Here is a 19,162-nt window from a genome sequence, read left to right as displayed (position 1 = left end):
TTATCTGTCCTTCTCTCGAAAGTATTCACCTGAAATTACAAAGAAGTATACAGCAGTGACCACCACGTAACAGCTATTTTAGTTATATCTGAAAATCTGAAAACAACTTATAACATTCAATATTGTTATGTTATCAATTTTACCTAGCTTTTCGGTGGCTTCTACGCATATGCTTGAATGCATACTATCGTTATAGATCGATAAAATCATAAGATTGGCAGTAATAGATATAATGATTCCCTCTTTACCCTTATTAAGTAATGCAAAAATTTTTATATTTTGAACTAAGCCTGTCAGTATGAAGATTTTAAAGTCTCCATGTTCCTTTCCTATATTTTAACTATCTTATAACTAAGAATTCAAATTAAAGGCATTCAGAAGTAACCTTACTTACATATTTTGCATAGACGGACTGCTTATCAGCTCGAACTACTTTGTACTTTTTTCCATCATACATCAGTCCTTCCTCACGACTAGTAGCCGGGTCTTTTACGGCCATCACGAAGCGATTTATCTGGTCATTATCCAGCTAAAAAGATCAAAATAACAGTCATTACACTAGATTTTTATTCTCTATGCTTTGATACTCCTGAAAACGCAACATTTTCAGCCTTGGGTGGTACATATGATTAAATATAATAGACTAGCAAACTGATACAACAGTGCAATTAATTTTACTTCTTTCAACTTACCGTTAACCCAACGGAACTTGCTCTCAAGGAGGCATCTTTCACTCGAATTATTGCGCAGTGTTGAACATGTTTTGTTGATAATAGTGCTTCACCGAGTAGTTCATGTAACTGATTCATATTAAATTAGACACTTTGTACGAAATACGTCTTTAGTAGAAGTTCTTAAGCTATAACATGTCAATCAATGATCTGATTGATAATAAATAAGGTTCTCTTGCAAGGACACTGAACTCGTATCACTGCTAGCTAAATAGAGAAGCTAATGTAGTTGGGTTTCTAATCAATGATATAATATTCACAATATTGACAAAAATATTCAGTATTTATATTGGAAGCTCTAATTATCTTCCGACTGGGAATCAGTAAGATACAGAAACTTCAGATTTGTTAGCCAAAGGGTAAATCTCTGACAGTATAAGTTGATCAATTCGTCTATCTTTTCCGTTGCTCTGGTATGGTAAATAGGAAGCTCGCGCTGCGATACTTCAATATCTTGCAATTGGTAACAGTTTCGTTGCAGACTTTAATCGGTAAAATTCTATACTGAAGTAATCAAAATTGGATATCGATATAATTTATCGATGGCACCTTCAATCTTCAAATTGTATCTATAGATTTTCGAAATCGTGAAAGGTTGCGGCTTTTGTATAACTAGATCCTCAAGCCACGATATTACTGAATTCTTAAACGGCAAGCGGTTTCACAGATAATCACAATTACTTGTTGTCAGTTAATTTAGGCTGCGCACTCATAAATTTATCAAGCTACTGTACTTTGAACGAAATTGGCAGTAGTATTCGCTATAACACTATTCACAGATTGCATGCAATGCAATATTTTTATGAGGAGTAAAAGAGGAAATTAGGAGGTTTGGGCCCTACGGTTGCTTGGGTAACAAATTGAATGCGCATGCCAATTAATAGCGTTGCGTTGCTATGGATTCCATACGATATAATCATCGCACAGCCACAGAAGAAAACACAGTCGATAGACAACGACAATTGCTGTAGTCGCATACAGTTCTACTTCTCTAGGCTAAAGTAGTCAGTTCTTAAGATTAGCAGTTGTATACATGATTCAATTTTACCTTTAACATTTGTTGTTCTAGTTGGTTATGCCTCTTCGCTTGATAAATGGCTATTTATGCTTTTATATAAGTTAAGTAGGATTATCGCTTAGGTGTTGTTTGTATGAAAGATTCAGATAGCTCTAAAATTTTCACACGAAAGAATACACAAAAAGAATTCAACTACAGTTACAATTAATGTAAGGTTACAATCAAAATAATCAAGTAGATTGAAGATAATAATCATCCCTTGTAAGGACGAGACAAGAAATTGTATTCTGCCATTATTTGGCTTGGTGCTGTAAAATTGGAAAGAAAATCGAACTTATTATCTCCTAAGGATATTTTTACACTGGATAAATGAAACAATAAGATTTCCATTCTATTTTACTACGGTTTTGCATTCGGATATGAAGAAGACATTCGAAAAGAGTAACAAAGATAATCTAACTATTATTTCGGATCAGTTCACTAAAGATATACTCAATAACAGTGACGATGAAATAAGATCCTCGGTAAGACACTTGATTATAACTATAGGATCATCCAACTACATAGAATCCATCCTAACTATAGCGTAAAGGATTAAAATTGAAGCATTTATATATATGTTAAAGAACCGCCAGTTCTTTTATTATCTGTTAGGCGCCACTGGCAATGTCGTAGTTTTGTTTTTTCATATTTTAAGAGCGAATTATATTTAATTCCTAAATAATTTTTAACAGTTTTATAGAAAGCTTGCGCAAAGAAACCGCACTTCATCAGCTCCGGCCAAACCGGCTACATCAGCATCATTTAATACGCTTAATAAATTAAGAAAACAGGGCTGGATTAGTAAGGATTCATTAAAGGTAGCTAACATTTTAACGAGCACTTTTATAAGTACTACTCATAATAATAATCGAGCCATAAAGAAAGGTGGACTCATCCGGTTATACTATTCAAATTTATTTGTGTATAGTAGACCATACTGCGTATTGTTTAGTATTAATTGCCAATCACAGCATTGATGATTATTTTTTGATATTCACAATTCTTAGGAAAGACTAGATCATGAATCTCTTGAGGCAAGGCGACTTTATTCACGCTTAAAAAATGTAGAAGATACTTTCGTCAAGGTTAGTCATTACAGAAGGATGATTATTATTATCGAGATCAATGCAGGATGACATGAACTTATTTTTGATTATAGGTGCACGTACACAGTACAGTACTTGCATTTGTATTTCATTAAATTATGTCTTCATATTGATAATAAAATTTCACTAATTAGGGTGTTAACCAATATGTGGAATATGAGGATGAAAAACATGACCGAAAAAAGAGGATGTTGAATAAAAAATGGAATGAGCATGTTTATGATGTTGTACAGGTGACCTATGATGCGTTTTTTACGGAATTATTCATTTTTAGACAGACAAGGGTCGAATTGTATTCAGATGTTGTATTGAGTTCAACTGAAAAATCTCAATTATTAATCTATTCAAAACTGATAGATTCGCGTAAACGACGTTATGAAAGATTATAATAAAATTAATAAGGAAAAGCGCCATCTTATCGATCAATATATTCAATACACAAATAGGAAGGTTGTCAATTAATCATAAGCGCTTTCTTAAATTTTTAATCGCAGTTTCAAATATAATGTGATTGTTTTTGGATACAATCTAATCAATAGTTAAAATTGATATCTTATATCATTTCGCTAATAGATGCTAATTAAGCTAAGAAGATAGGCATTTTACACTTTGTTAGCTTGATGATTTACTTATATTTGGTATAATCTCAATCTAGTATAAAGTATTGTTAGACGATTATTCACCTGAAGAATATGATCCAGTGCACTTGCAACGAAATCGATATCATGGCTCTAGGGTAAATGAAACAGTAGTACTGGCATTGCCTTTCTGTCTTCGTGTATCCTATTTGCTAGCACTACAATAAAATGTGGACCCATACAAACATCTAATTCTTCCCTTACTTGAATCTGATACAGAGATCGGCGGCACCAATTCGCGATCCACTAATTTTGCAAGAAAGGGCTAGAACAGCTGAAGATCGTACTGTTAGAAGATGTGATACTGGTGTGAGTTGCTCTTCAAGGGAATTAGCTAAATATCGTTTACCTTCATCCCCGTTAGTACCTCTTGGGCGTGGGCAAGATGATAGTCGTGATTGGATTAAAATGGAATTATATGATATCACGAGTAATATACGGACTCAAAGCAGGTAATAACTCAATGCACAAATTCTTTTTTCTTTTCTTATATATATATACGTACGGAGCCCAATAAATTGTAGTTTTGGTAAATGTTTTCAAAGTACTGATCTTTATCCATACTTTTGGTATTTTTTACTGTTGGGTTAAAGAAAACGGATGAATACAGAAAAAAATACAAGTCAAGTAAATAAGTTGATTGACAAAGGATGGGATCCTCCTCAAGTAGATTATCATCGAAGACGTGAATATTTTCAACCACACGATGGAACGCCGTTAATTAGTCCCATGCCAAAACGACAGCCTATCAAGCTTTCATGGACATCTTAAATGATACTTTTATTACATGATTAATTTTAGTTAAAACAAGTCTTGTATGTTCTTTTGTTAAGCGGGCAGAAATTCAAAATATTTGCATTTAATGCTACATGTTACATTTCTGAAGTAGTTAAATGAAGAAATGATTCGACTTTGGGTATGATTGTTACAGTTTTATGGACAATATCAGGCAGATATGTGTATATATATGTGGTGTATGCCTATAGAAAATGGTCGAACACTAATGTCAATGGCAATAGTAGCTATTTGTTGCGCTTTTGGTGAATCATTTCATCAATTCAAACGTTCATAATAATTAATTCTTATGGTTATAACGAAACTATAACTGAATGTGTCAGTGATATGTGATACAATAACTTCAGTTATAGTCATGCAATTGAATTGCTTAGGATGCAGCTAACCTTTGTTACCTTGCATGTATCCTTTGCGATTAATACCGGTATTAACTTTGGCTATTAAAATATTTTATTATGGCAACAACAGTAAATCAAGTCTTTGATTAATCTATACAACCTTTTTATCTACAGAAATAAAGGTTATGAAATCATTGGTGCTAAATTATTGCTAACTACATTAAAAAGGCAGCATTGATCATAAATCATGACTAAGTAAGGACACTAACATGTCCATAAACATTCAATTTCTGCATGAATAACATGTCTGGTCAGGTTACAGTAAATTTATACAAAGTTAAATCGATTAGAAATGTACATATGTACAAAACGAAGTATATTGATGTGCAAAATATTTGAAGGACGTAGCATATTTCCTTTACATATTAACGAACGCCATAATTTGTTATTACGGATGAAATAGTATAATATTATAATTCAGTAGTTCAACCATGAGCCAAATCATACTAGTGTTTTGTGGTTTCCACATTCGTAGTGCATTGATAGCCTTATACAACATCCTGTTGATAGATTACTAAAGCAATTTACAGCGGTAGCTATGTAAAGGTTAAAGAATCTAAAGAATGGGTGAATCAATTGATTTTACTTGCTTTCTGATTCAAAAACTTTTGTGATAGGTAAATGCAAGATTTCCACTTTATAACAATTCAAGGATCTACTTTGATTATAATTATAATTACAAGTTATTACGGGTTATTCTCCGTCGATTTACCAATAATTTTATAAACGTCTATGTTGTATCTTCTAGTAGATCCACTACACTGTATAATCGAATGATAATTACCCTAAACATAAAATCTGGATCAGGATTTTGAATACCTTTAAAGGAGATGTTCTTAGAGAGTAGTGTTATCTTCTGATGTTGGCTCGCATTCGCCTTAAATTTCCAAGTGATCTATTGATTGTTTTGCTTATATCTATATGAGGCGGAATGTGAGCGTAACGAATCTTTCTCCCTTGGATAAATATCATAGGACAATGCAATCTTTTACCATTTAAAGTTAAAATATCAGCATCAGACATAGTGACATTCGAATAACCATCAACTGAATCAATTTTTCCATGAATTTTTTGCTCATTGACTAGCTCAATGATTGTTGTAACGCCTTGTAAACCTTGCAGTAGGCATAAAAGTGTATTTTCTGATGATTTTTGTTCGCGTATGGACAACCATACTTGTTGCTTTGATTTATCCATAAATTTCTTGAAGTAAATCCATAAAATGTAGGTAATTATTTCAAGTTTGAGAAAGCAGTGTAAATTAATATGCTTGTATTCGTTTTAGTTGCAACAGCTGCCAAGCGCTACGCCAAAGAAAATATTGGCTGAACAATCTTTGCTGAAGGCGAAACCGGCAGGAATCTGAGTAGTAACAATGATGATATATGATCACACAGTATTGAATTAGCAATCTACTTGCAGCAATTATCCAGGCTGCTCATATATAGTATAGAAATTTGAAAGTGTGAGAACACCGGCCCACTGTCAAAGTCTCTGCATGCAGGAAGGAAGTTGTAATAAAATCGAATTACTGTAGTTGATGATCTGCTCTAATTGGAGGTCAAAGTGGAATAGATACAGTAGTAAATGAGACAGTAGCAGCTAGCATACATTCTTATATCTTGCCTACTGATGCACTAGGTGATATTCCACACTCATTTTCAAATAATAGAGTACTATTGAAGCATATGCAAAAAGCTACAAGACCTTCTTAGCAGCGTTGCTTAACGCTAATTGGAAGCCAAAGCGGAATAGATACAGTAGTACATGAGACAGTAGTAGCTAGCATACATTCTTATATCTTGCCTACTGATGCATTAGGTGATATTCCACACTCATTTTCAAATAATAGAGTAAGTACTATTGAAGCATATGCAAAAAGCTACAAGACCTTCTTAGCAGCGTTGCTTAACGCTAATTGGAAGCCAAAGCGGAATAGATACAGTAGTAAATGAGACAGTAACAGCTAGCATACATTCTTATATCTTGCCTACTGATGCACTAGGTGATATTCCACACTCATTTTCAAATAATAGAGTAAGTACTATTGAAGCATATGCAAAAAGCTACAAGACCTTCTTAGCAGCGTTGCTTAACGAGCTCGTATTTACTCGCATGCTGTAGTCGAAGCAATAGCGATTAGGAAGCTTTACAGCATACACTAAACTCTAAGAACATTCCACAAATTGACCACAATAATATCGTTAACGAGATTGATCATATCAATGCATAATACAGTGCTATACAAACCTATGATGCCAATCAAAATAATCTTCGTTTACCATCCAGAATTGAAAGCAACAAACTAAATGCTGATGGAGACCTCGGCAAGCTCGTCTTCCAGTTCAACTGCTGGTATTTCTGACTAGACTTGCTACGCTAACGTACCTTCTATTTTACTACTTTGTATTAGAAATTTTCCATACTGTACTCTACTATGGACTGTCTATTTCTATGTTCGGAGTGTCTATGTTTTACAGTAGATTGCTGTAAACTGTCTGTCCGCCCATCTAGCGTTATCATAGCAACTAGAGTACTCGAGCCGAGCTACTCTGCTATCCTTAGGAAGGTTTGCAGATCGGTGTCCTAATGGAAATAGTGGAAAAGTTACTATAGTTTTCGTTTAGTAGGACTAAATTTTGGAGTCTGTTTTTAAATAGCTATTAAGTGAGCTACGTGCTAGTATTATAGCTGTGAGTTAGATAGAAAGGGTCTTAAGGCTTGGATCAGGGACAGTTTGTTTGATTCTCTGCAGATCATGCAAAAGAAGAAGTGAGCAATTTTAGAGAGAATTTATCGAGCTAGTTTTACGGGACGGAAAACAAAATATTGCATGGCTTAATCGTGGAACTAATCGAAATTTAAACTTTAAAGGAAATGGATAACAAGAAGCAAATACTTGCATGGGATTATTATAAGCAAGGAAAGTTCTCTGACAGTTTTGCAATATTAAACGAGGGTAAGCTGTTCTTCCTATATCATGCTGAAAACAAATGATGCAAGTATACTTTCTCGTATTACAATGCATACTTGTGTATTCTCTTCTCGATGCTAAAGACGTTATTATATCGGAATTTCGTTTTTCCTATTCTATACTGTCAATGTAAAAAGCGATAAGAATTACTAACCCATTTATTTGCTCATTCATCAGTTCATTTCCCTACATTTGACTCTGAAGAAATTAAAGTCCAGAACAATAAACTTGCTTGCAGAGCTCAGGTTTGCTATAAAGGAAATTTGAAGTTGCTCTAGACGAGTGATTGTAGATTAATTACAATCACTACATAATCTTTGAGCAAGACACAATGAAGTACTAGCTGTCCTATATAGTATTAAAATCATATCCATTTGAAGGACAGTGTACGTACGTTGACATAGCTTATGATGTTAAAATCAAAGACGTCAATGCAAAGATTTGTATCAATCGTAAATGATGCAAAATATTAAGGTTAAATGAATTAAGAAATAATACGCCAGGTTAGATATGAAGATTCTTGACAATTTTTTTCCATTTGGCTAGAGTTTTCTCTTAGGTCAAGATGATCAAAATGCTACTGATATATTACAGGATCTATCGAAGCTAATAGAGATTATTTCAGGTAAGTTATTGAATATGATACCGCTCAGATGCTGTTATGTGTTCAAAATTGGGCTAAATTATAAATGGAAACTGTTGTATGTGCTTATATGTATAATACTTATAATTTATAGAGGACGAATATAACATAATTTATCTTAATCTGTAATGCAGGATTACCTCTCAAAAATGTTATGATTATGAGATGCTCGTTATCCGCTACTATTAACAGATGTATTCTCCACTTGCAATGCCAATCTGTTACTCCCATTGATGAATTAGTGACAGAACTTACGAACTGCTTAAGATCTAGTAAGATGGAAGATGATATTCAAATGAGATGATATAAAAAGTAAAATTTCTGCAATTAATTATTTAGCTAATATGTTTATGTGTCATTTTGCATTATAGTTGCACTAGTCTTAACTGAGCAGGATATTAAGACAGACAATGCAGATGATGATATTGGCCTTGTTGCAAAGAACATCTTTAGCTGGGTTTCTGGCAACGGAGGTAATCTGTGTTGATTTAAAGGGATTCAATGCGAGTTTTTATTTATTTATCTAAATATCATACCTTCTTACTCTCCCAGATCTCATGATCGAACTTGTACCAGATTTATGGAATGCATATTGCATTATGTCGGCTCTGCTACTCATTAAAGATAAATGTATGTCTTAGTAGCTCTGTCAGTAAAGATGAATTTACATATCGTATTTACTACTTTCTTTTGACTTTATTGTAGACGATACGGCTAGTAAATTGTTGGATCTACTTCAGCCGAGCTATTTGGTAAGTATTAATCGATTTAATGAGATGTAATTATTAGTTCTAGTATGTCCTTATTGATGAGATGTTCAATTATTTAACATCTAGGATTCAACTGAAATGTTGGAAAGTAAAAGAGATGTTTATACAGCTATTAAATGGCTCGCATGTGAGGTTTGCAGCAATTAATTGTAGGTATTTTACCTTTTAATTCAAGGAAATAAACTTCTTTTACAAAGAAATATTATGGTAGCCTTGATATCCTTTCATCAAAAATGTTATGATGTCAGTCTTCAACAACTGACACAAGAGATTAGCGATCCTACTGTAGTTCATGTACTGCAAGGTACGCTTTGTTTTACTGTATTATACTTATTACTTTTTCATATGTTTCCACATTTCTAAGCTTACATAATTATATTTTTTGCAGGTTTTAATAGCTACAAATTAAACCGTATCGATCAAGCTCTCGACTACTTCAAAGTTGTTTGTTCACAACCCAATGAGGTCTACAAAGCAACCGCATTTAACATGATTGGATGTTGCTTTGCATCGCAGGTATAGAAGTACAGCATTGCTAGCGTCGACATACGCGTATTAATAAGACTAAAAAAATGTATTTTTTCTCTAGAAAAAATATATAACAGCATTGCTAAACTATAAAGAAGCCCTTTCAATAAGTATTGATAACGTGGAGCCACTACTTAACATAGCCAAAATATTTAGAGTTACGGGTGCCAAAGAGAAGGAAGTTCAAATGCTACAATATCTAGCAGATGTAACTGCATACTACGTATACTAAAAGATCAATACAGCATAGAGTAATCAGTCTAGACAGTCAGTCATAATATCATATGGTACTTATTTTAGAAAGCTAAACTTACATTTACGTATAGATTATTCAGAATCTGGCTATGGCTGTTACTTCTGCAAATCACCGCATTAAAAACTGCAGGTTGATGTATGATAATCATGGTGATTTGACTTCTATGGATGTTTCTGGCCGATTTCGGTTTGCATCTACTGTGGATAGTAATTGTATGAATCCTGTACTTCTCTGTAGTGAGGTAGCATCTCGATTCCTTCGCGCACAGAGGTAAAATTGAACTGTGTGTTTTATGATAAATTTGGACGTTTACACTGCTACCAATCATCCACTACGCGAGCGCTCATATTTATACTATACTAACTAAGCGGGTTTTATAGATATTCTTTTGCCAGCAAACTTTACTTAAACTGCTTATCGATTATTAACACAAAATGGAATTTTGAGGTATTTTTGAATATGGTTACTGTCAAGGGCAATTGTACTTGTAAGTTTCTTATATCCTATCCAACTTTCTAACTTTCTAGGTATTGCATTTATCTGTAGCACCGGATATTTCTATTATTTACCGTCTTGCGATAACATCGTTACTTTGCAATTGTCAATATGATGATGCATTAATCATATGTAACTATCTTGTATCCATAATGGAAGAGAAAGGTTTGTATTGCTAATTACTATCGTACATGTTAAATGTTTAAAAGAATTTCCGCTGATTAATTGCACTGTAGTTTCATCAAGCATTTTTACGTATTGTAGTAGGACATATTGAAGATGAAATTGAAAAATTACGAAGTTCCAGTAGTTACATGCCGGTTACCAGTGATGCTAATCCTTCAAAAAAGAGGAAAGTGACAAAGGAGAGTTTATCGACTAATAATAATATAAGGTTATTTCTGCAAGTTTTACTGATGAAAGCGGATGCTCTTTATCATCAAAAGCAATTTGAGGAAGCCAGCCAGTTATTTACGAAGTAATTTAAATGTTTCTGATTTATATTCTACGACATGATGTCCTGATTTACTATGTTTTTCAGAAGTATCAATTTCTTTGTATGCAGCTATAGAAATAATGTAATATTGTATATGCTTGGTTGTATAATTTGTAGGGCACTCCAAATTGTGAATAAGGTTTTACCAATGTCTTATCGTTTACATATGCAAGACGACCTAGTTGTTGGTGATCCTAATGGCTATTTCGCATCTATTGCCAAAATTAAAGTAACTTAAAGACACAAGTTATTTACAGTTTCTTTAAATGTTGATACAGTTTTCTGCTATGCTTATAGCTACCCTTTTACTGTTATAATTACCGGCCATATCGCTTTCGCAAATCTGATTGAATTTTCTCTTAATATTGTCATAAAATATGCTTTGCCGTAGTCGAGAATATTGAATAATATCGCCTTGATTAAAATCAACCAAGGAAAATTAAGTGATGGCTTGAAATTGCTACAAGATAGTTTCCATTTTAATGAAGGTGTGACTTAATAAGGCGTCATCTTACTTTTAAGTTCCATTACAGTTTTCATCTTACAATAATCGCGTCGCACGAACTAAAATTTCAGTTTCTTTCACGTATAGCAAACCGAGAAGCAGCTTATAACTGTACGATCTTACTATTTATGCTTGAAAGACAGCGTGATGCTTGTTTCAGTTGGTTAAAGTATAGAAAAGTGGCTACAAACGTTGAAGATGATGAAGAAAGAAGCAATACTGAACTTCGAGATAAATTAATGTTGTAAGTCTTTTGATATTGGAAATATTGTATAAATACTTTTAAGTTTAATAAATATGCTTCAGCAATTATTGACTATAGTAAACACCTCATTGCAGACTTCGATCATCAGAAGTTTCGCAAGAAGATGCATCATTTCGCGTTTCAGATTACATGGCACTACAGCTTGACATTCACTGTTTAGAAGTTTTAAATAAGATTCAAAAGACATCGAAAGGACGAAATGTAATTGCTTTGTAAAGGAATATGTGTATCAAAATTTGTCAAACAAAATTACATTTATTTCTATTGATCTTGTTGAATAAAAGAAATTTATAAAATAAGACACGCTAGGATTTGACCGCACAGTGACTTCAAATGCGATATTTGACAATGGTCGTCTTGAAAAGTTCCTGTCAAGGTCTCTTGACAGATAATTATACAAGCTTACTGATTTACTGTTGATATTGCAATTTCAACATACCGCAAAATGGACCAATGGCAATTTAAAGATAAAAAATTTTTAATTTAGAATAAACTAATTTAAATTTGATAGCCTCACTATAATTTTTCCGTAAAAATGGTTTGCAAATTGATCATATCCAATTCTATGTTAATAATACTGGTAGTGATAGCAAGGTTTAATATCGTTAATATCTGTAGGCACGAAAACTTGACAATATCAAAGTCTTCTCTAATTATATAGGCAGATGGATTGTTTTGCAGAGCCAATCATAAACGATCCATTGAAGTTGAATATTTTTCGAAAATTCGCGTACACAATTTACCCCTGTAACATTCTGAATTGCATGTTATATAGCCTATAAGGAGATCATACGGGATTTTAAGTCATTGAACAAGGGTACTTTACTTCTCTCCGGTAAGCCTTTTAAAATCAAAGATTAGCAGAGTTTGATCAGATTTGGTGAATAAGAATACATTGATTATTTTACGTTAAATGATTTGCAATTCAACAACGAATGGAATAAATACTCTTCTTGTTAGTACTAACGTGTAGCGTATTAAACGGCCTCCTTGGATCAGTTGAGCACCTTCGTTGGTTATATGGCAAGCAAATAATAAATAATTACGAGGCTGGACCATCCATGCGAATCTCATAAACACGGCTGAGTAAACGCATAAAGCTGTAATTGACGACAGAAAAAGATATACGTGGTTAACCAACCGATAATTTATGTTGCTTCACTAGGCCAAATCTACGAGTATATTTCTATACGCCTATACGGCTTTCATCTTTATGATATCGACATACTTTGTATGAGTAAATAATGTTACAGAACTGAGGTTTAGCCTATACAGTGGTTAGAAATCTAAGTATATACCTGTTGTCATTTTGCCACTGATAATTTCGGGATCTTTCTTCATATCAATAATCGCAGCAATTGGAATTCCCCAGTTAGCCACTGTAAAAGAAACATGCACCTTTATTGACAAGGATAATATTAACGTTCGGCATTATATATATTGTATTACTGTATACAACGCATATATCAATAGTGTATTATTGTACGCTCATATTTGCTGATCATAAATTAAAATACAGTTTCTACATTGACGTTTTCACAACTGTATTTCTTCTACTAGATAGAAAAGTAATACTAGGGTAGTCAAACGATGTTGACTTCCAGATCAACGTGCGTTGGGCTACTTTGATCCGAACGGCATAGCGATGTAGCCTAACGGTTAAAGGCGTATTGATAGCCATTTATTATTCATTTAATATACCTTCACTATTGAACTAGTTCATATATATCTGATATTGTAGTGAGCTATCTCGTATCTTAGGCGATGTTTTCATGACAAGTTCTACGGAGTATTTCTAACTATTACGTAAGTAAGAATGTACCTATTCCACTACACCTAAGAAGCATTCGATATCTTAGGCGATGTTTTCATGACAAATCTGTGGAGTATTTCTAACTACCATGTAAGTAAGAATGTACTAATTTCACTGCACCTAAGGAACATTCGATCAGCATGGATTTGATCGTTATCGACATGTGTACTACAGTAGCAACATATTGTATGTAAAAGATTATTTTTACGGGTAGGGATACACAGATTGAATATATTGTGGACTTGAAGCTTCTTTACTTTACTATTTATAGTACCAATGATGTTTACGTGTTCTGTAGCAATTAATTAAGTGGCTATAGCGATGATTCTACGAGTATTGTGGTAGCAAATTGGCGAAAAGGTTATTGTACTAAATCACCGCTAATTACTAGTATATAAACTAATCTGTTGAAGAAAAATTGTTAGAATAGTCTCTATCAATAAATTACTACACCAGTATAAGAACAGTATAGCTATTCTTAGCTACTACTGATTGAGGACTAGTTGCTGAAAATGGTTATCACTTTATTGCCGTCCAATATCTCACGAGTACGAGTATGTTATTTTATTTCACTCAGCTAACCTGGCCCCCAAAAATGCTGTGGTGGCATCGAGCGTTCAGGAATCCAGTATAGATAAAGGAAAACATTAGTAAACATGTCATTGGAAGAGAGGAATAAGATACACGTGTCTGCTATGCAAGCAGAATCGTAGCTGGAACTGAATATTGACTAGTATCATGATTGTAAAATTATACTAATCAAACTTACCGTGCTGGAAGGCAAATGATGCAAGGAGAAACGGTCAATCATGCGATAGAGACAATACCCAGATTAAAGATATTAGAGTTTAGCAAAGTAGTACGAATCACTATCTACCTTACTTTTGCAAATTGATACATCAAGATAGACAAGTTAGTGTCAAAATAACATGGATTCCTCTCCATTTTAAAGACTAGGAGTTGGACTACGGGTACTGCTGGTTATCAAAGCTTCTCGATTGATCTTGCACTAGGCAAAACCATTTAGCTACCACCAGTAGACTACTGCACAATTATTGAACCTAACCCGATCCAATCTTAATCCATTCTAGGCTTATTCTACATCATCATTTACCTCATTAAATAATTTCGAAACTCTTTACTGCCTAGTGCTTGAAAAAATTTCCTAAATTGAGCAGCCATGGCTAGAAATGAGCGAGTGGATTGGAATCGATGCTGCAGAAAATGCAAAGCCTGGAAGCAATTTGCTTGTCCTTCTTGATCAAGATGATGGATGATCGGCTAAAATCCTAGCGCACTGAAAGTATTGTAGTACAGTATGGGTCATTGCTATAGTTTAGATCACTATACTGTCTTTAGTATGAAATCGCCGACCTTTTTCTATACTATAGCATAGGGTGAGCTAAAACCAACCATAGAAATACTAGCATCCATACAGCATTCCCAAGCGAGACAGTGATCCTCTGTGAAACCTTATACAAGCAATGCTGTATGGCCAATACTACTACATTTGTATAGAGTAAAGCCAACAAAGGCAAACCCGGTCCAGAAGTCCTTCCAGTTGACGTTTCGTTCTCCTTTGCCAAAGAAAGGGCGGGGCGTAACAGCCGGACGGTATTCAGGACTACAGTATACTGTACGGAATACCAGTTGGAGTCCAGTATAAAACCTATGCCTGAATGACTCTACCGCATTACACTACTCGATGCACCTCAGACGGACAGTCAGCTGTGATGTATGTCAATGTAACGACACGTATTTTACACACCTCCGCAGGCCTTCCTACGGATATACACGTTGTTTAGTATAGCACATGCAATCTATTATGCGAAATAATCGCCACGGGTGACACTTATTTTGGTTATCCCGTACATTAGACGGATAATAGTGCAGTTCGAATGTCGCTATCGCCTTTTTCTTTCTTCTAACAACTCCTTCTTTCCGCCAAATTCACTACTTAAGACGTATATACTGTATGTGAATGTAACGACACATATTTTCTACACTCTCCCCTTAGCTTCCTACCGACATACGCATGTTTGGTATATATGTCATCTTATATATGACAATATACATGTCGACATCAACTACGCATAATGCCAAATAATCGCCATGGGTGACATTTATTTTGGTTATAACTTACTGTTCTACACCAAATAAATGCGCAGTTCTCATGTCCTTAAGAGCCATCAAACCACACAGTACTGTACAGTGTACAGTGTACAGTATACTATAACTCATAGTATATAGACTGTAGAGAATGTACTGTACGGTACTGTACCCGATCGGGCCACTTCCCACTCCAAATTGCGGCGACGAGCCGGCATGGCGACCTTGGCCCTACGTTGCTGTCGTTATCGCCTTTTTCCTTCTTCTAACAACTCCTTCTTTCCTTCAAATTCACTCCTTTACTTTGCTAGACGAACTCTTATTCAAGGTAAGTGATTTTATTTTATATTGGTTAGCATGTTTTCATTTGAATTGCCCGTAGCGACGTCTGTTGTGCGACATGGACTAGGAATGATAAGGAAGGACTAACAATGACCATGATGTCGGTATAATTTCAATACTGTATACTAGTGTTGAGTACGGTATACTGTTGAGAGAGTCAGGAAATTCATCATGGCCAATGAATGAATTGGTTAATCCCAACGTTGAATAAATGATCTGTTGGAGATAGACGCACAAATAGCTTAATCTTTAATCGACTACTTATTTTATAGACAATTGTATAGTAGAGATTTGCCTTGGATGTCATGGATTTAGGGTATTCAATTCAATTCAACATGATTTGGATATGTTTGATTGCTTGTAGGAAATCCTCAAACAAACAATGCCCACGATGGCCAATTAATCCAAAAGTATCATCAGCTTGTCCAAGATGGAAGCCTAACGTTGGATTCACATCAAATGCAAATTATCAAAGAGTTAAACCATGTTTACGATGGACTACTTCATTATCAACCTGAAAGGCCTGGATTATTCAGCAAGGTATGTCCAAAATTGTGAATGACTAGCTTGTAATGAATGACACCCCGTGTTAAGGATCTTATAATAATTAAGTCGTTGCGTTCGACTAAAAGTCCCAGTCCATTTTACGTGTACTGTACTAATGGAAAATCATCATTCGTGGTAGTGATCACATAAACTTTCTGTTAAACGACTCATGTTAATGTTGTAGAAAGTAACAGATTGTATAGCGTCCCAAAAAATTATACTCATGACTGTACTGTGTTGATTTCATTCTGCATCAATAGATGTTTGGTTTTGGTGGCAACCGTGTAAAAAGACCAAAAGGAATTTACATGTATGGCAGTGTCGGTAGGTTGCATACATCGTAGCCATAGTGTCTATTGAATATACCATGAATTGAGGTACACTAAGTGATAGAGTAATATATCAATGCTCACAACCAAGAGATGACATCATCATAATTAGAGGCTCTATGAAGGTTGATGACTTGAAAGTTGAAACACATGGCAAAAAATATCAGTTAGCTACTATACTTTTGATCTAATGGTTACAATCTTCATTTTTAGGTTCAGGAAAAACAATGTTGATGGATTTATTTTACAATAACATTCCAATTGAAAAGAAACAACGCGTACATTTTAATGCCTTTATGCTAGATGTCCACGCACGTATGTATTCCCTTATGGATATGATTAATACTGCAATGAAAGGTGCTCTTCAGAGTTAATAGTAGTCTAAAATTATATCTACTTACTGTTGAATATCGTAGGAATACATCAATTCAAGACAAATATTCCCTTCCAAGCTGGACGAGAAAAACCTCACAAGTACGATCCCATTCCACCTGTTGCTAGCGATATCGCAGAGGATACATGGCTGCTTTGCTTTGATGAATTCCAGGTAAAGCATTGAATACTGTACTGTTAAGAATATAAAGTAATGGTCTCTTTATAATATACTATAGCATTTAAATGGAGATTTAAAATACAATGTTCGTTTGTTAGGTTACAGATATCGCTGACGCTATGATACTGAAACGGCTATTTACAACCTTATTTGATTACGGAGTTGTCATTATTGCTACTTCAAACAGAATACCGGACGGTATAAATGCTTAGGCTGCTTGTTATGGCATTCGTTACATAAGTGTAATCTTTACATTACCAAATTGAAAGATATAACGTGTGCATTTTTTTGGCCAACAGATTTATATAAAAACGGATTACAGAGAAGCAATTTCTTGCCTTTCATACCTATATTGAAGGTCATTGGCACCGTTGTTGAATCATTTTTCTGATTGTTTTAAGCTCAATTTATTCTTTTACTCTATTATAGAGTAATTGCCATATAGTACCGCTAGATTCTGGCATTGATTATCGACGATCAGGTAGTTATATTGAACTTCAGTGTCTACCAGATACTTTATCGTATTAAAAAAATTTTATGCCATTTCATTCAGCTTCAAGAGTACTACCGAGTGGAGGACAAGTTTACTTTGTGTAAAATTTTCTTTATAATTTCAAGTTGTTACTAGTACTAATCATGCAATAATTAAACTCGTATATTAACTTTACGATTAATTTTAGGTCTAGTGAATCAGATGCAGAAAATGAATTAAATAAGATATTTGCACAATTAGCCGCTAAAGAAGGTCAAGGTATGGTAGTAGGAAAATAAATTCTCAATAATCGATTGATTTCTATGGTTAATATTAATTGTAGCTATGCTTTCAATTTTATTCCAACAGAGACCGGTAAGAGAGTATTGCGTCATCTTGGTCGCGATCTCGAAATCCCTATAGCATGTGGGAGGATTGCCGATTTTACATTTGAGCAGTTGTGCGCCCAGGTACATTAATTATTACTATTCTTGTATTAGTGCGCTTATGCCAGAGAGTGCATATATGGTGCTTACTTGAAACTACATGTTCGATCATTTAAGCACTGTTGCTTTTATTGTTAATAAGAGTTTTGAAGACTTGTATATGAACCAATTATAGAAAATTATCTGATTTTTAATTTAATTCTTACACCTTTTCTATTCATTTCCTACAGCCTGTTAGTGCAGCTGATTACTTGGAAATATGCCGCCATTTTGATGTTTTATTGATAAGAAATATACCGATTCTCAATCTTGCTTTGAGGACAGAAGCCAGAAGATTTATCGTCCTAATTGATACATTATATGATAATAAAGTAATTCAACTAATTCAAGTTACTGCTTATTTATTCATACTACAATACTTTAATAAGAACATTACTATTTCATGGTCATTAATTATTAGGTGAGGGTGGTTTGCTCAGCTGAAAAAATAGCGGAAGATTTATTTAGTACCAAATCATCAAAAAAGGTAACGGATGCGAAGCGAATGTTAATGGACGATCTGGGAATTTCCGAGGTAATGTTAATGTATTTTCGACAAAACTAGTTTGTATTTTCTATGGGTAGAGTACGGTTCTATTATACATGTATTCACCGATACTGATGTAATTTCTGTTTTTTATGATCATTCATAGTTTGATAAAGATGCCAATGCTAGTATTTTTACTGCAGAAGAAGAGATTTTTGCATTTGAACGTGTTATTTCTCGTCTAATTGAAATGCAATCGGAACAATATTGGGAAGCATGCATTGCGGAGAGAAATTTTGAAAGCAAATAATCGATGCTCTTCAGCTTTATTGTATCATTACATCCTAAGAATTGATGCAGTCTAAT

At 34.1% G+C, this 19,162-nt stretch overlaps 6 protein-coding genes across 6 annotated transcripts; 3 read left to right on the top strand and 3 right to left on the bottom strand.

The window, feature by feature from the left end:
• On the bottom strand, positions 1-809 carry TRIADDRAFT_56714 (uncharacterized protein; the record flags this gene model as incomplete). Its single annotated transcript, XM_002112528.1, has 4 exons — positions 1-29; positions 144-249; positions 395-529; positions 693-809. 4 exons carry the CDS (start codon positions 807-809, stop codon positions 1-3), a joined length of 387 nt encoding a protein of 128 aa, XP_002112564.1.
• A 1,359-nt stretch (positions 810-2,168) lies between these two features.
• TRIADDRAFT_56713 (uncharacterized protein) lies at positions 2,169-3,991 on the top strand (the record flags this gene model as incomplete). The annotated part of the gene is made up of 6 exons (XM_002112973.1): positions 2,169-2,273; positions 2,484-2,609; positions 2,799-2,876; positions 3,032-3,130; positions 3,553-3,633; positions 3,755-3,991. The coding sequence occupies 6 exons, from the start codon at positions 2,169-2,171 to the stop codon at positions 3,989-3,991; spliced, it is 726 nt and encodes a 241-aa protein (XP_002113009.1).
• A 1,586-nt stretch (positions 3,992-5,577) lies between these two features.
• Positions 5,578-5,925, bottom strand: TRIADDRAFT_24947 (uncharacterized protein; the record flags this gene model as incomplete). The annotated part of the gene is made up of 1 exon (XM_002112527.1): positions 5,578-5,925. The coding sequence occupies one exon, from the start codon at positions 5,923-5,925 to the stop codon at positions 5,578-5,580; it is 348 nt and encodes a 115-aa protein (XP_002112563.1).
• A 1,680-nt stretch (positions 5,926-7,605) lies between these two features.
• TRIADDRAFT_56712 (uncharacterized protein) lies at positions 7,606-11,876 on the top strand (the record flags this gene model as incomplete). Its single annotated transcript, XM_002112972.1, has 18 exons — positions 7,606-7,687; positions 7,880-7,947; positions 8,249-8,327; positions 8,480-8,617; positions 8,717-8,818; positions 8,898-8,975; positions 9,051-9,097; positions 9,182-9,247; positions 9,291-9,322; positions 9,364-9,419; positions 9,504-9,631; positions 9,705-9,851; positions 10,427-10,559; positions 10,659-10,872; positions 11,008-11,119; positions 11,282-11,378; positions 11,483-11,639; positions 11,735-11,876. 18 exons carry the CDS (start codon positions 7,606-7,608, stop codon positions 11,874-11,876), a joined length of 1,878 nt encoding a protein of 625 aa, XP_002113008.1.
• A 693-nt stretch (positions 11,877-12,569) lies between these two features.
• On the bottom strand, positions 12,570-14,655 carry TRIADDRAFT_25971 (uncharacterized protein; the record flags this gene model as incomplete). The annotated part of the gene is made up of 5 exons (XM_002112526.1): positions 12,570-12,760; positions 12,959-13,039; positions 14,056-14,071; positions 14,243-14,246; positions 14,588-14,655. 5 exons carry the CDS (start codon positions 14,653-14,655, stop codon positions 12,570-12,572), a joined length of 360 nt encoding a protein of 119 aa, XP_002112562.1.
• Positions 14,656-16,326: 1,671 nt separating this feature from the next.
• Positions 16,327-19,106, top strand: TRIADDRAFT_25679 (uncharacterized protein; the record flags this gene model as incomplete). Its single annotated transcript, XM_002112971.1, has 13 exons — positions 16,327-16,464; positions 16,731-16,794; positions 17,013-17,114; positions 17,216-17,346; positions 17,451-17,550; positions 17,652-17,710; positions 17,782-17,833; positions 17,915-17,945; positions 18,033-18,103; positions 18,194-18,294; positions 18,501-18,641; positions 18,731-18,844; positions 18,963-19,106. Coding segments are annotated over 13 exons (1,248 nt in total), but the record flags the coding sequence as incomplete, so codon positions are not given.
• Between the last annotated feature and the right edge of the window lie 56 nt (positions 19,107-19,162).

Source organism: Trichoplax adhaerens, genomic scaffold, assembly GCF_000150275.1.
Source record: "Trichoplax adhaerens TRIADscaffold_5 genomic scaffold, whole genome shotgun sequence".
Taxonomy (NCBI): Eukaryota; Metazoa; Placozoa; class Uniplacotomia; order Trichoplacea; family Trichoplacidae; genus Trichoplax; species Trichoplax adhaerens.
The sequence above is the reverse complement of the archived record's forward strand: the minus strand, read 5'-3'. Positions and strand labels throughout refer to the sequence as shown.